General features: G+C 41.4%; 1 protein-coding gene across 2 annotated transcripts in view; it reads left to right on the top strand.

Moving 5' to 3' along the window:
* The window catches only part of LOC135260459 (exostosin-1a), a 66,915-nt gene that overhangs the window by 39,489 nt on the left and 11,000 nt on the right, over positions 1–16,426 (top strand). For both annotated transcript variants that reach the window (XM_064345683.1, XM_064345690.1), the window contains 4 exons: positions 8,180–8,273; positions 11,008–11,115; positions 13,251–13,370; positions 15,951–16,083. In XM_064345683.1, the coding sequence (XP_064201753.1) occupies positions 8,180–8,273; positions 11,008–11,115; positions 13,251–13,370; positions 15,951–16,083 (455 nt within the window). The remainder of the gene's footprint in view (positions 1–8,179; positions 8,274–11,007; positions 11,116–13,250; positions 13,371–15,950; positions 16,084–16,426) is intronic.

Raw genomic sequence — 16,426 nt, 5'->3', positions numbered from 1 at the left:
AGGAGATCTGATGCAGAATATTCAGTGCTAGAGTATTCACTCAAATTGAAATTGCAGAAGTAAATCATTTCTTAGTCTGGTACAAATGTACATTTAACCCCCCCCCCCCCCAAACTGTATGCTGTGCCCTATTCGCTGAGTTATCTTTACATTTGTTGTGAGAATTATGTTGCCTAGTAAGTAAGTAAATAAATAAAGACATGGAATATGATTGACTTTTGGACATTTGGAATTATCTTTCAGCCCACAGTGCTTCCAAAAGATATGCATTCCTAGACAAATACACCTTTATGAACATGTTTATTTGATGTTCACCAAAGACCAATGTTGGCTGAAAACTCAGAAGGAAAATATGCCACTGTCGCTTTTTTTTCATTTACTCTTGCTAAAGTGTTCAAACCATTAGACCATTAGACTGGTATGATGCGTAGATATGGTAAGTGCATAGTGAAGAATTCTTAATTTGATCAATTAGTGATGGCATTGTGGTTGGCAGCAGCAGTTCCTGGCACATTCATGTGACAAAGGCCTCATGGTGCCATTCTTTCATTCTTTGGTATTGCCATCTATTCACTCAGTACTGAGGCAGGGTGTCTGTGAACAGCTGGGATTCAGTCACAGGACCGCAGCCTAAATCATATGCCTGCAGGCAAAAATATGAAAAATAAGCGGTGTGAATTGGAATTAAGTAAATTAGGTGAAGCCATCATGCCATCATATCCGGGGACTCTGAAGGCTCAAAACAGGAGCAGTCTTATTTTGCCTGAACTTGGTGTATTACCATGGAGAAGGCAGATGGCCAGGGTGAGAACAGGTTTTTTGGACTGTACTAGAATGTTTTAGAGGTAACGGGAGGGGCTGCTCTGGCAGAAGGTGCATCAGGGGGCTCTGGAGCAGAACCAGGCCTCCTAGTTGCCTGTCAGAAGCAGAACGACAGGGAGCTTGTTAGTCTGTCTCAGTGACTGACTCCACCTAACATGTGCACACTTTACACAAAGCCACTGCGAGGGTCAGTGAGCGTTGGTCACCCACCCCCACCATCACCACTCATTTCCCCATCTCTACTCCCACTCCTAATGAGACTGGTAAATTATCTCTTATCCCAAAGTTTTCGCCTTTTTTGCCTGCCCTTTAATCTCAGCCTCCATTTTCCACTCCATAGGTTCTTGGCATGGAGGTTTTGAAACTTGACTTTTAGTCCGATGTTTACAGGTTTGAATCTCAGGTGTGATACTGCTGTATTTGGGCTTGCTAATACAGCTAAACGGAATTAGTTTCTTTCAATATTCAACTTATAATTGGATAAAATGTAAATCTATGCTGAATTGGGGTAACTCCATCTGCTTAAAAAATAAACGGTGATGTTCAAATCCACAATGTAATTCATGTTCCACAGAGAAATCCATTCTTCATGTAATTCCTTCTGCAGTTCTTTAGCTAGTTCTGGAGAGAGGCTGTTTGAAGCTCAGGTCGTGATCATCACTGGAATTTCCATCTTGCTGACTTTCACATGGGATGTGGAAATGACCATCAGACTCAGTCTTTCCAGGTCCTGCTGGTTACTGAGTAATATTTATTGTGCTGTTTTACTCCATCTGTGTATGTTGCTAGGACACCAACATCTCTTTTTATGTTGCCTAAACTTTCTCCCACTCTTTCCTGTGATTTTAAAAATTCTGATTGGAGGTTGCAAGAAGTTGGGAAACTGTTCTAGCCTGCTTTAGTCATTTCCCCTAACCCCCCCCCCCTCCACTAACACTGTCTCTTTCTTTCATAATCCATTAATTCCCAGTAGAAATTTAATGAGCAGTTTTAATCACCTTGCTTGCAACTCATGGCTTTAATTGGGAGCTCTTCTTGACATGCTGAAATGAGCTTCCACTGCCTCCATGGAATTGTTTCAACATTTTGATCTCATTCAGTTATTTATCCCTTTGTAGAACATGGCTTCTTTGCTTGGCTGAATGCTGGGATGCAACCTGAACATAAGTCCATAAAAAGGTCTGTTTTTATAGAGTTTTGGCATTTAGTCATGTACTTGGAGGCCAAAAGGAGGGGAAGAACATTGTGTAGGAAAAGGAAGAATGTTATTAGCGATGACTGGGCTGGAGGCGTGATTAATGATGCACTTTACTCAAGGTGTGCTGATTAATTGCTAGAGCTGGACCTTGTGGTCGCAAGTCCATTAATGACCATCTGCTTCAGTGTGCTTCCAGTCTGGATGATTCCAAACAGCAGAGTGCTGTGGTTGTGTTGAACAGAATTAAAAACAGTGGTAAGCTGAATTTACTGACGGCCTTAGAAAGTAACCCCTCTCCCCCAAAGCACCAGCAGTATCTGTTAAAAAAGAGCTTCACCAACGTAGCTTCAGTGCCTGAGCTTCTCCTTCCCACCAGCTATTATTTTTCTGTATCTGCACTGTTTGCATCTCCCCTGACGTGACTGCAGGATGGGGGAGATGGAACAGCTGCTAGCATTTCGTTCCAACATTTGTGTTTTTCACAGGAAGTTTCAGGATAAAGGTCACACCTTTACTAATGACTCATTCATCTGTGATTTGAAATATGATAAGAAAATATGAAACCTTAAAATCATGATAAGAGTGGGTGTAAAAACCCATGAATTTACTTTATTTCTATTTACATTAACGGTATTTATACCTGGTCATGCATTTGTAAGGGCTGACGTACATGAGTCTCATTTACACATCATGCATTTCTACGGATGGGCATTTTCTGAACAAATTCAGATTAAGGACAGTCCGCTTCCCTTGTTGAAGGGTCCAACAGCAGTGTCAGTGAAGCATATCTGAAGTAATGGATGTAGTGGATGAGGTTGTCTACACCAGAAGCGAATGTGGTGGCACGAATGGTTGTGAACCTATAGTAGGCGTCTCTTCTCTATTTTCAGCTTGCTGTGCAGCACAGTGGTGTTTATGCACATGCATTTGCTCTAAAATGCAGAATACATATTTGATGTAGATTGTACCAGTGGAGAACAGCAGATATTTTAATTAGCAGCTGAAATACTGGAAAACAGGCCTTTTAATTTTTGTGTGGGCTGGGCAGAAGGTAAATAAATAAAATGAAATCCTTGAGAGGAAGGCAGCAGTGTGTCTATCTGAGGGGGTGTGGGGGGGGGATACGGTGAGAAATGCTGATCAGGTGACAGTCTAGAAGAGAAGGGGAGAAGAACATGACAGTTTGTGAGCTTGAAATATAAGAAGTTGAATTGATACTTCCAAACTCCCATTTGATATCTCATACATTTTCACTCTTAATGCTGGTAGAATCGACTTTGTGGCAGCATTTGAAAATGTGCGCAGTATTGAAACAACAGGTTCAATTTCTGATTAAAATGCACCAGTTTTGTAAATTATTCTTTCCGTCGCTACACATATGGGGTAGATGAGCCTTTAATGCTCTGTTTCAGATAAAATTGACCAAACACTTGATTTTGATTACAGGATAGTTTTCATTAAAAAAGCTGAGGTGTCAGGAAATGAAGACAACATGCTGGCCAATTACAGTACTGCTGGCCAATTGGAGTTCTGAACTTGAATGACAAATTGAGACATTGTATCTGGAATTGTGCATTTCCTTACCTTACGTTCCAACTGTGTAATGATGTTCACTTGAAGTTTATAGCTCCCCTTTAGTCTGCTAAAGGTTAAGCTGGTCCAAATGGAAAAATTCACCTGCAGTTGCCATGGAGAGTTGTTCAAATTTGCCTGAAGCGCTGGTTAGGAAAGGTCATAGAATTTCATCAGTCGCACATTGAATCCAATCAGACCTACGAAACTCATCTCTCTCTCTCTCTCTCTCTCTCCCTCTCCCTCTCCCTCTCTCTCTCATGCAAAAACGTATCCCTTCCCTTTTCAGAGTTAAACCACCAGAGGCAGCCTTCACTCTCTACACAGTTCACTCTACCCTCTTATCTGAATGGAGTCTGCGTGTGGTCCCCCATCCTCTTCTGCTACTTCTCTTAGGATCGAGGGTCTGTCCTCATTAAAGATTGGATTCATCATATCGTGAATGCTTTCCAATGCAGCTGCCAATTGATTTGAACGTGGGGTAACGTTTGATGAAGTTTCCTTCGGTTTTTTCCTGAAGAAAGGGACGTGTCAAGGACAAGCCACTTACAGCTGGAGTGTTTTAGCATTACATGAGTTTTGTAATGCTGCTTTTTATTTTTAACATTAAGCTAAATGTTCCCGGCTCTGCATACATTTCCACTGAACTATTGGGGAAAAAATGAAGGGGGATTACCTATTAATCATACTCTTTCCTTTCATGCCATAAGAGTTACAAAGTAGCTGTTGTTGATTGCAGCACAGCAGGGGAAACCACCTCTTGAATGGCAATTGAAATGTCTTTCTCCACTTCCCTCCATCATTTGATGTGAGTTCCCACAGAATTTGAAAGGAGCACAAATTCTGGAAGTCACCGCTCCTTTCAGATTGCGGATGTATTATTCAGGTTAATATGCCCAGTCCTACCTTCCGTCCAGAATGACGCTATATTCTTGGCACAGTACTGCCCAAAGATCACACTCACATTTTTATTTCTATGTCTGAAGCTAGCGTGAAACTTATGGTTATAAAACAGACAAACCGATGCACACGTGCACACACACACACACACACACACGGATGAGATGCACTTTCTTCTACATTCTGAGCAGTACCTGAAACAGAGATTAACTATTTTACGAAACATGAACACACAAACAGAGGTATTCTATAGAAATTCTGTATTCTTGTAACATGCATTATATTCACAAACCAACACACACACGAATACACACATACACATACTCTTTGAGGACTGTGTTACCAGTCCTTTGTATGAACATGGTTGTGTTCATCTCCTACCTCTCCTCAGGAAATGCTTTTCCTAATGGAGATTGAGTATCCTGCTGTTGACGGGGTGAAAACATGCACACACATCTCTCTCCTGTCTGCACCAGAGTGCTTCCGAAAAGCTTGTCACCCACACTTAGCCAGAGTGACTAACTTTGATTTGATAGGAGTGTGCTTGCTGCCTTGTAACACAAGCATTTACATGGGGGAGGGGGATCGTTTTTGCCTGAAATTTATCTTCCTGACAAGCCACAGCAGAGCAGATAAGCCAGAGCTCTGTGCTAGTTTGATAAAGTGTGGCATTTTGCTCAGTGCTTTCGTAGGTGACAGGGAGTCATTGGTCTCTGTTCAGTAATTATTGATTCCTGGCTCTTCTAGCACTTTTTGTCATTAAAAAAATATGAAGCTACCAAGGTTTCTCCAGGATTTAAAAACCGTAGGCTGTTTTTCCACATGGTTTCATGTTGTCAGCATTAGTTCATTAATCTTGTGATGGTCCGTACTATTCATAATAAAGCAGTAGTTTCATCGCATGAAGTTTCCCAGAAGTGACTTGGTAATAAATCAAAATTTCTTGGGTGGAGTTTAGGGCAGAGGGATCGTTAGAGTACATGTATAAAATATTGGTGATATGTAACATATGTAGATCAGAGGGGTCTCCATGGGCAAAGCAGCTATAACCTGCCATCCGTGGCAGTTTGGAGCTGGAGTTATTGAAAATAGCTTTACCTCATGCAGGGTTCTGTCCCTGAATTCTTGAATAAAGTGCATAATTTCGATCACCAGCTGTCTGTAAAATGATATAATGGACAATGATGCATGCTGTGGAGATGAATAATGAAAGTAGTATAGCTGCAAGCATTCATTTTTTTACACATATTTTACAAAGCATATTTCTACAGTAGACGTGGTTGAAGGTTTTTGTGTTGACAAGGCTTTTGTAAGGGCAGCTGATGCGTTTTGCTGGTTTCGGTGGGTTTAACTTATTTGACTAGCGTGGTTTGCAGAAGGATTAGTATTCCAAATTTGCACCTATAACTGACTCCATTAAATGGAGGTGTTTCAAGAGGTTAATGTCTAAGGAAGACGCAGTTGTATCTTCTGTGATTGTAAACTGTGCTCCATGTGTCATCAGCGTTTTACAAGAACACAGAAGATTAGTTCCTTTCTCCCAGGTAGGCCTAATTGTCTGCCAGGAACTGCAAAAGCCGTTCTTCTTTGGTTCTGCCTTAAAGAGGGACTAAATTTCTTTGTGGGACCAAAAACAGGACACTTTCACATGCAGTTGATGCCAGAAAAATGTGAGAGCCATCTACATAAACTGAAAAAGGGAATGCTTCTTCTAGGCTGCTCATTGCCCACTGAACACCAGTGTAAATTAGCAGATGATTCCCTCTGCACTGAGACTACATTCAGTTAACCTGGCTGATGAAAGATGTGTGATAACATGTCTGAAGACCAGTGTCATACTATTCTTGACAGTGACACTGTCTGCATATAAAGACTTTAAGCTCATTTGAGAATGTGTGAGAGTGTCATATGGCCAAGGGTCCATGTCACTGTTCCCACTGTACCACAAGCGGCACCAGTGTGCTGTGTGCAGGGCTATTTGTCAGGTCTGTGTGGGTTTCGTCTTGTTCTAATTACACGCTAATTACAAACAGGCTTAAAGCCAGCTCCACTGAGTCACCCCCTTTCTGTAATCAGATTTATGGCAGAGAAATGGCTCTTGTGTGAGTTTGTGAGGCAGCACCTATGAGAATAAACTTTCAAAATGGAGTTCTGTGTCATGGCTGAATGAATACCGCATGTTGTGGTTTTGATGTTACAGTGAATTTTATTGTATGTATAGGAGTACTTCGAGTTGACAAAGCAGGGTTGTGGTTTTTGATGCCTCTGATAGGAACAGCCAGGATCTCTTCTATGTGGATAAAATTTCAAGGCGCACGTGACGATTTACAGACTAAGCTAAGCTACTCTGTGCTGCATTTTGATTCACCTCATGTAATAGTGCACATAGGTACTATTGACTCATACTGTTCTTAATAGGCAGGCATTAAATCAGTACAAATAAACTTGCTGACTCAGGCAGCCGTGTGCTTTATTACATTATTTCACTTGTTGGGACATGTAGCAGGGAGCATTGTGCTCTGCTCTGAACTGGTTCTGCCCTTGGGCTTCTAGCCCAGTAACCCTGTTCTGGAACCCAAGGTCTCCTGATAAATGATACCACTGTTTCTGTGTTTTACCAAAGTCAAAGTGAAAGCAACATTCCATGAGCAACCTGTCTTCTCATGCTTGATTTTTTAAATTGTCCCCTCGGCCTGTAAATACAATGTACTGTTTGAATTTGTTGCAGAAAATGTTTGCTGGATGCAAATTCAGAACCAAAAATGCTTTCGGTGCAAATATTCCTATGGGCACATTCTAGCTGTAAATGGACTGCTGCTGATATAGGGTCAGTGTTTAATGGAGAATACCTACATTTGATAGATGCAAGCCAGAAGCATTTCCACGGCAAACTTACCCAGGCCCTCTAATGTGCAGCCCAACCCCAGATATAACTGTGAGCTGGCCACGAGCCCAGGAGAGGAATTGGGAGTGGGCGTGCACTCAGCCAGCCGGCTGCACTTCGACGATCAAAAGGGGGATCATTAACAAGCCTGATTCAATATTAGAAATGGAGTATAATTGAACTAGGGTTTCCGACCATACAGTGGTAAATGGGTATGCAGCTAAGTGAGGTTGTGATAGTTCTGGTGATGGGGAAGGGCTTCGCGATGGGCCTTGCCTTGCTGTACCCTGAGGGTACATCTAAGAACCATTGCAGACTGTGTCACGCCATGCTAAAAGGGGAAATTCAGCTGTCACTGAAAGGAGCCAGAGTAGACGATAAGATTCGAGAGCCGTCTGTGGAATTACGGCGAAGATGAATTAATTCTGTTTAAATTCTATTTAAATCTCCGTGCCTCTGTATGTGTGATTACCTTCACATGGTCACAGCTCAGTGTGACGGAGGACTTAGGCGGGTGTCTTCTATCTCACCTCATTGCGTTTGCACATTTGACGATCCTGCTTCCTGAGCGAATGAGCACGACCGAGAGAAAGAGAGAGGGAAAGGGAAAGCGAGAGAGAAGGAATCGGGCGTTCTCTGCTGCTGGCTCAGCTGTCACACCTGGGGCTAAAGGTGTTGACGGCTTGGCAGATGGAAGTTTTCTCTGTCAGTGGCCTCATTCTTTTCGGTTCTCTTCAGCCTTCGCGGGGCGTTCCGGAAGCGCTGCTGAGCTCACGCCGTCTCTCCCTTGTCTGCCGTTGCAGGTTTGACTACAGAGAGATGCTGCACAACTCCACCTTCTGCCTGGTGCCACGCGGGCGTCGGCTCGGCTCATTCCGCTTCCTGGAGGCTCTGCAGGTGAGCGCACACACGCTTTTTAACCTGGGAGGAGAAGCATCTCTCGCGCACACGCACACACATGCACTCACGCACACGCACACACACATGCTCACGCACTCACGCACACACACACATGCACACACACATATATATGCATGTGCGCAACACACATGCACGCGCACACGCATGCACGCACACAGGTCGTGCACATTTTAATATCTCTCATGCACACAAAACCCATGCATGTGGAAAACAATAAAACGTTACTGGTGACTGAAAAGCATTAACTAAACGGTACGGACATCATAAAGGTGGTGAATTGTTGTTGTTAATCACCTGGACAGATGCTGACCCCCCTTAAATTCCTCTCAGTCCCTCATTTCCCTATGTGCTGCTATAGGGTGAAAGGGCCACAGTCTGGCGCTTGCTGCTCCCTTCACACAGCACTGTTAGTTCAGCAGGATGATTCTGTCTCTTCTCATCCTCCTCAGATGTTTCATACACATAAACAAATATTATCCTGTCAGGAGTTTGGTACAATGCAGGCCTTTTTAAAAAAATAAATCAACCAAAATAGCAGAAAATAGAGAACGAAAAAGGTTCAGGCAACGGTCAGACTTCATTTATCGGACATCCTGCACGGAAACATTTAGGATTGATGTTTGTTCCCTGTGCATAATGGCTCCTACACATTTCGAGAATTTTCCTGTCATGTCAGGTCGAGGCTAGCGCTAGTGCCTGTAGTGTTTATGTGACACCTTTATGAGTTCATGAGTAATGGACCCCATTACAGCATGTCCTATCCACACAGCAGAATTCAACAGACCTCTTTTATCTGTTGTTTGAAAGGTCAGCTTGCTATGGATTGTTATCCAGTCTCGTAATGTACTGCACACTAATACTCTTGCTTGCTCTCGGCGTACCGCCTTCAGCACTGCTCAGGCTGTGTGATTCCAAACGGGCATCAATATCACATCTGGCTTGTTATTTATGGTTCTTAACACTGCACTTTTTAAATCGGATCAGGTAACGGGGAAAGATCGGTCTGTTTGTGATGTTCGGATTCCAGTGTGTCTCTGGAGCTAGCGCTGTGTGTTTGGTATTGGTGCAGGTGTACAGCTTGTCTCTCTGGGGTTAGTGGGCTTTTTTCTGGTCTCTGGTGCAAATGCAGGCTCGTGGCTGGTGTCTCTGGTTTTAGCCCCGATGCGGGTGGGTGCAGAGGCCCTCCAGACTGCAGCTGTGATGAATGACAGGAGACAAATGGCAGCGCCTAATCGCAGAATGGCACCCAGCTTAACGGATTAGAGACTGAGCGCTCTTGTCAGGGCTGGAAGCCTGGTGGCCATATTCCTGTCTTGTTTCGCGTGCACACGTGCTGGCAAGCAAGTAAAGAAACAACAAATAAACAAACACACACACACACACAGAAACACACGCACACACACACACACGCACACACATGTACACACACACACACACACACACACACACAGTTTATTAATGTTATAAATCAGTCTGTTTCAGTGCCTGGCAGCCTTTATGTTTGCTCTCTTCATCATGGCTGTGCTTAGATCAGCAGTAAGCAATCGTGAGGGTGACAGAGATCACTACCAGACATTATTTCCTCTTCTTTTCCTTCTCGTTTAATTTATTTTATGGTTTCTATGCAGATCTCTTCTGACTCAGGAGTGTGCTGCCTGTTTTTAAAGAAATGGCTAATGATTCCTTTTATTTGTGTGTGTACATGCTTGTGTGTGTGCACGCGTGGTTGTGTGCCTGTTTGCTTGTGTAAATAAAATGACATTCACAAATATTTTTCATATCTTACAAACAAAAAAATTGTTTCACAATTATGTTTTTTCACTCACAAATCTCAGACAAATAGTAGTCTTTTTTTTTCACTGAGTCTACTCCAGCCAGTCAGATTTCAAGACATCCTTTTGCAAATACCCACATTACTCTAACCAATCACAGCACGTGTGTGCTCACTTAAACCAGTCAGCTTATTAAGTTTTATAAGCGCTGCAAGGACAGATTTTTGTGGCAGCAAGACAACGACTCGGTCAGGAAGATGGCCGTAATGACTGTCTCCTTGCTCAATGAATGAATCCTGCTATTTGAGAGCATGCTCTCAAATACTGTACTTATAAAAAATTAAAAAAATTAAAAATTAGTGTCTGAGAGGATTTTTAAAAAAAGAAAGAGCTGTATGATTAACATGGCCATAAAGACTCATAAGGACATGCAACAGTCTGCAGTTTCTAGCTACAACTTATTACATTTAGGTTAACTAGTTAGCTTGCTAATTTGAACACTTATTGAATACACTTCTAGCTAAATGTCCTGCAATGAAAAACTGCTGACAGTTACTTAGCTAGCCATAGCTAACTAGCTAATGTTAGTGTGCGTCAAGCTGTGGTTCAAGCTACCTATGATTGGTAAATCTTTTAAAATTTCTTTCAAGAAATTTAAATGTATCATTACTCTTGTCTGTTTGGGAGAGGCTTGTTTCTGAATGCAAAAACATATTTGTGAACCAATTTTCTTCGTAAATTATATAAATATTTGTGAATCATTTCATTTGTGTCAGATTCATATAATTTATGTAACAATTTGTGAGACAATATTAACCCCATATAAGTGTGTGCATTTCAGGCTAGTAGTGCATTTGGAATACATACCTGCTCTGTCTTTAACATGCGTGGTCCGTGCTGAGCTGGTTGTGTCTCTGTGTCTAATGTGTGTGTTTCAGGCTGCCTGCGTCCCTGTCATGCTTAGTAATGGCTGGGAGCTTCCCTTCTCTGAGATCATCAGCTGGAACACGGCCGCTGTGATTGGGGATGAGAGACTGCTCCTGCAGGTACAGCACACTCCCACTTTACTGGCCCTCATTCTCACACCTTCAGGGTCAGCCATTTTACCTCCTTACCTAGCAGGCATATCGTTCTGAATCTAAATTGTATTTGAATTAAAATTCTATTTTTATCTTAAATTGTATTCTTAACAACTTGACAAAACAAATCTGTTTCCTACTGATGCCTGAAAAACAAGATAATGTCAAGGAAGAAAAATGATGAATAACAAACTCTCACGCACTACATTGAAGAACCTCAATCTTTCCTGTCTGCTCTGCCAAGTACAACCCCCCCACATCCCCCATTCCATTCTCTGACATTCTGTGACTGTCTTTCAGATTGTCAATCTTGTTCCACGGTCTTAGCACATATCTGCCCCCCCCCCCACCTCCACACAGACACGCACACGTACATTCACACACGAACAGAAGGAGGAAAAACAATCACTTGGACCAGCCAGGCTTCATGAGTCATTGTCACTGGATAACTTCTACCCCCACCCCCCACTTCAAGTAGAACAATGAAAGATGACTGCCAAAGTGCAGAGAAGTTAATTGGCCTTTCTCCAGCTAGACAGCCCCAAACAGGACAGGCACAGTGCTCACACAGGACAAGAAGGCGCAGTACAATAGTCCAAACTTGTCTGTCTTGAAGTCTTTTTTGGAGGTGTTTTTATAAACCTTTATCTTTTCCCTTTGTGAGTAATTACCATGATTCAGTGAGCTTTGAGCATTCTTTGCTTTTTCCCTTGTTGCACTTTTTTTACTTCTTGATTTGTGGTAGCATCAAAAGATTTTTTGATCAGGGAAGAGAACCAGCGTGCACACACACAAACATGTGCACTAACTGGGACAAGCACAGCCATTTTGGGGAGCAGGCCCTCCAAATTATTGGGCATCGCTGCCCTGCTCCCACCCACATTCCCAACAGCAATGCCGCCCTGCTATTTCTGCAAGCAGTCATGCTGGCTCACTACATGAATGGTTCTATATACCTTTGTGTGGCACATATGGATCTGTTCTTGCTCTGTAAATTGAATCGCGTTCAGTACTACATGAGTAACACAATTATAAAATTATAATGTGCACAGCCCTTGTTACTTAGTAAACAAGCCTTTATCTAGCACAGAACTTGTCCCATTTGCCTTTTCTTTGTTTCTCCTTGTAAAGTTCAATATTGTCATAGTATTATATAGTGATGCATGATGTGGAAATTACTGACCCGATATCAATAATTGATGTCTGGCGGGCCATATTGGCCAATGCTAATGCCTGCTTTACATTTTAGTACATGCAAACTGTCACCAGGCTTCCAAATTTATGGAAGAAGCCCAGCATAGTTTTGAACTTATGATGGGAAAGGTCTTTGAAATTTTATTAGAATTTTTATTTGCATAGCACAATATTTCAACTTGCATTATGATTAAGCAAAGAGCAAGTGTTTATAGAGCGACTGTATGGCTGTGCTTGTGAGTTTGGCTTGTAAACAAGATACATTTTTATAAATAATATAAGAGGTTCTGATGATAATGTTTGGGCTACTTTTTTAAGCATGAAATTTTCACTTCATTTACAACTTCAGCGACACCTCAGATTTGTCGACTCTCTACTGCATGTGCATTGTGGTATATTAGCCCATCATATCAACAGTAACCTTGATTTATCCTCCAGTGCTGGTAAATTTTAAGATATTATTGGCTCAATACTATTACGATCCCATTATTATTCCGCTAGTATTTCTCAGCTCCTCTTCCCTCTTACTGCCAAATGCATGCCTCCAAACCTCTGGCACTGTCTGTTTATGTGCCACAGATGTGTGGATTACCAATAGCTTGACTGACTGAACCAAGACATGGTCTCCCAGTGATTTATTAGTGATTAGCTGCTTAGAAGAAGAAAAAATACTATGGCTCACTTAATCTGTTATTTAGGAATATTGCTGGCCACTTAGGTGACTCATCAAGAGATTGCATAGGGTTCTGATAAACAAACCACTGATCACTTAGTTTAGAATATTAAAGAGGCCCCTTATCAGTAAATCTCTGGTCAATTTGTTTAGGATGTTCCATACGCTCCTGATCAATAATCACTGAACACACTGTCTAGGATGTTACATAGGCTCTTGCTCTGTCTCCCACCAGATTCCATCAACGGTCCGGTCCATCCATCCAGACAAAATCTTATCTATGCGGCAGCAGACACAGTTCCTGTGGGAGGCCTATTTTACTTCAGTGGAGAAGATTGTATTGACTACTCTGGAGGTGAGTGGGCATCACACGTGAGGCATACCAGTAAGAATCTGAAACATCTTAGGCACCTGCACCTAAAGGTTAGTATGCATCTGTGCTTTTTCGCGTAGATCATTGCGGCATAACGGAGAGGGCTCTGCATCAGTAAATAAAACAGTCCACTATATTTGGCACTTTGTAGTTCTGTATTTATGGGAAGGTGTCGTTCAAGTTGTTTGCTCTGGGAAAGTTAACTCCTCACATGCTAGTAATGGGGAAGAGTCCAAATCTATCTGTCCACTAATGGAAACTAAAGAACTTAAAATATTGTTTGTGGTTGCTGTCACAATCTACAATATTCACAAAACTAGATTTTTGATTGTTTTTCGGACAGTGTTTTCCATACCATTATACAATAACAGGACACTGCTACTACAGGAATCAGGAAGCCTGCAACTTGAATTCTGCCTAATCCTCCCTACAGTTAAACTACAACTAGCCTGTTTTATTCTGCGACTCTCAATTAATACAATTGATGTACTGCTCTGAGCTACATGAACAAGAGGATCTGTCTTTGCCAAAAAAAAAAAAAAACAAGGCATCAACTAACCATTGCTGTCAAAGTCAAATCCCTAGATACTGTAGTGCTTTTAGTGTATGTGGGGAAACTACCTGTGGTTATTGTTTGCTATTGTTTCTGGCATAATATCTGCTTTGAAAACATTTACTTACTAAACAGCTCTTCATTTGCAAAAAGTATAAACTCCTCCTGCTGTAAGAAACAAACAAATTGCAAACAAATTGTAAAATATGGGCTGAAAGGCTTTATTGCTATAAACAGTGTGATGTTTTTCAGATTAAACAGCACATTTTATTGTAGTAGCTGTTTTGGTTGATTTATGTTTTTCTGCGTCAAATTGCATGACTTAACATTAATTAAGCCTGCTAGTTTCTGTCTTCTGATCAAGTGCCGTTCCCTTAATGGCCTGGTAGGCAGAGCCAAAGTCATTAACATTTTATAGTAACGGAATCTGAAAGTAAAATGTGCTGAACTTTCAAATGTGGTTTTTGCTGAAATCTCGCCAACTGTGGAAGGTGTACTAAAATGTCAATTCAAATAGATTACCGATATAAAAATGCTGGCTGTGATTTAAACCAATAGATAAAAATGGTGCTGGAAAAACATTATTTCAAGCCCAGAACCTATTTGTTTAGGAAAATCACAAAATCACTTATTTCACACATTTAGAGTACATTTGGGAATGGTGTGGTTTCAGGTTTTCAGTTGTAACTTGGTTTTTATGTTATTTTGTTTTATTTTTTTCTAATAGTCATGCAATATTATTTTCTCTACAATCTGTTTTACTTGGGAGAATGTTTATAAAGTTGTGGTCATTTCACACATGTTCATCCCCAGGTGTAGAGAAATGTTAGTTCCATCTCATAGCCATATCTCTTTTCTACTGAGAACTTTTTGGAGTAATATTACGAATATAACGTATTTGTACACTGTATTGTTTCTTGGAAATTTACTATAGACTCTTTGATGCATATTCTGACCTTAAGACTTGCAATGCATAACTTCTGTATCCATTAGTTAATGGATTTGGAATTCTGTCTGTTTGGAGTAACAAATAACAGTAGAAATGATCTGATATTTCTTCTTGGTGGGTAGATCAAGCATCAGATATTGAACTTTGTTCCTGTTATCATGAGGATACTCCAAGCCTGTCTTTTTATTTGCGCCCCCCACTGTTACACTTTTCATTTCATATTTTGAAAGTTACTGAGGTGTAGTTCATAGCTGATTTAATCTTTTTTTTTCACTCAGTCAAGGTGAGTGAAGAAAATGTGCAGTTTGTTGTTTTCAACCTTTCTGTCATTTTATTACCTTTTTTGCACGGTGTACCACAGAGAAATGAGTTTCAGATGTCTTTCCAATCTGAAATAATTTTTTGTTTTGTTCAGTCTTTATTTGTGTGGACTGCACAGCAGTTGTTTTTGAGAAATTTTACTTCCCCCTTTTCCTGAATGGCCTGAATCTGGCCATTCTTTGAGCAGGAAGGATCGGGGATAACATCTTGTAACTACATTTCTTAAATTGCCATTTATTTCTGATTAGCATAAAAACAATCTTGACTTAATCTGTTTGGCTGAAGCCAGGGGAAATGCATGTGGAGACTGCAGTCTCTGGTCCTGCTAGATTAATCTGACTTTCTTTCCCTCTGTATTTGTGAGTAACCCTCAGAGAAGGCTGCTATCCCTGTGCCCCAATGTCTGTCTGCTTCCATTTATTATCACTTGGATGACAGAAGCGCTAACCCCTGACCTCTTTGTTTACTTTGTGTGTATGGGTGACAGGCCTGTCTTGGGATTTGTGTGCGCACGTAAGTGCGTATACACGCCTGCCTGTGTGTGGGTGATTGCATATGTGTACACAAACATAAGTGTGAGCTTGTGTGTGTGGATGACAGGATTTGGATGTTTCAGTGTGTACGTGCAGTGCTTATGTCCGATAGAGACGGTGAGAAGGAAGTGGTTGAGAGAGTGAAAGCAGGGTGAGAGGGGATAGGTCGTGCAATAGGTCACGCTGGTTGTCTCTCTCTCTCTCAGATCATCGAGGACAGGTTGTTTCGGCACGCATCCCGGAACAGTCTGATGTGGAACAGCCTGCCCGGAGGTCTCTTTACCCCTCCCCAATACTCTGCTTACCTGGGTGACTTCCCTTTCTTCTACGCCCAGCTAGGTGAGTGTTAGGAGACCACAGGGCTGCCCTGATTATAATCAGACTCATCCCCCTACTTCATCTCTTCCTCATACTTTCTTGTTTGGGGTGAACAGCAGTGTGTGAGATGCAATAAATACATTTTCAATGTAGATTAACATGACTGTTTTTTAGCTTTAGCCTGTAAATGGAATTTATGATAACTATTTTTATTTATGTATTTTATTAAATTTATCCTTACCTTAAACCTTCCAAATGTTTTAATGTATTCATTCATTTTAAATGTTGGCTGTGTAAGTCGCCTTGGATAATCACAAAAATCATGTCATGTAATAAAATTTAATGCATGAAAAGTTTTTAATGA

This window comes from Anguilla rostrata, chromosome 1 (genome assembly GCF_018555375.3).
Source record: "Anguilla rostrata isolate EN2019 chromosome 1, ASM1855537v3, whole genome shotgun sequence".
NCBI classification, from domain to species: domain Eukaryota; kingdom Metazoa; phylum Chordata; class Actinopteri; order Anguilliformes; family Anguillidae; genus Anguilla; species Anguilla rostrata.
The sequence above is the reverse complement of the archived record's forward strand: the minus strand, read 5'-3'. Positions and strand labels throughout refer to the sequence as shown.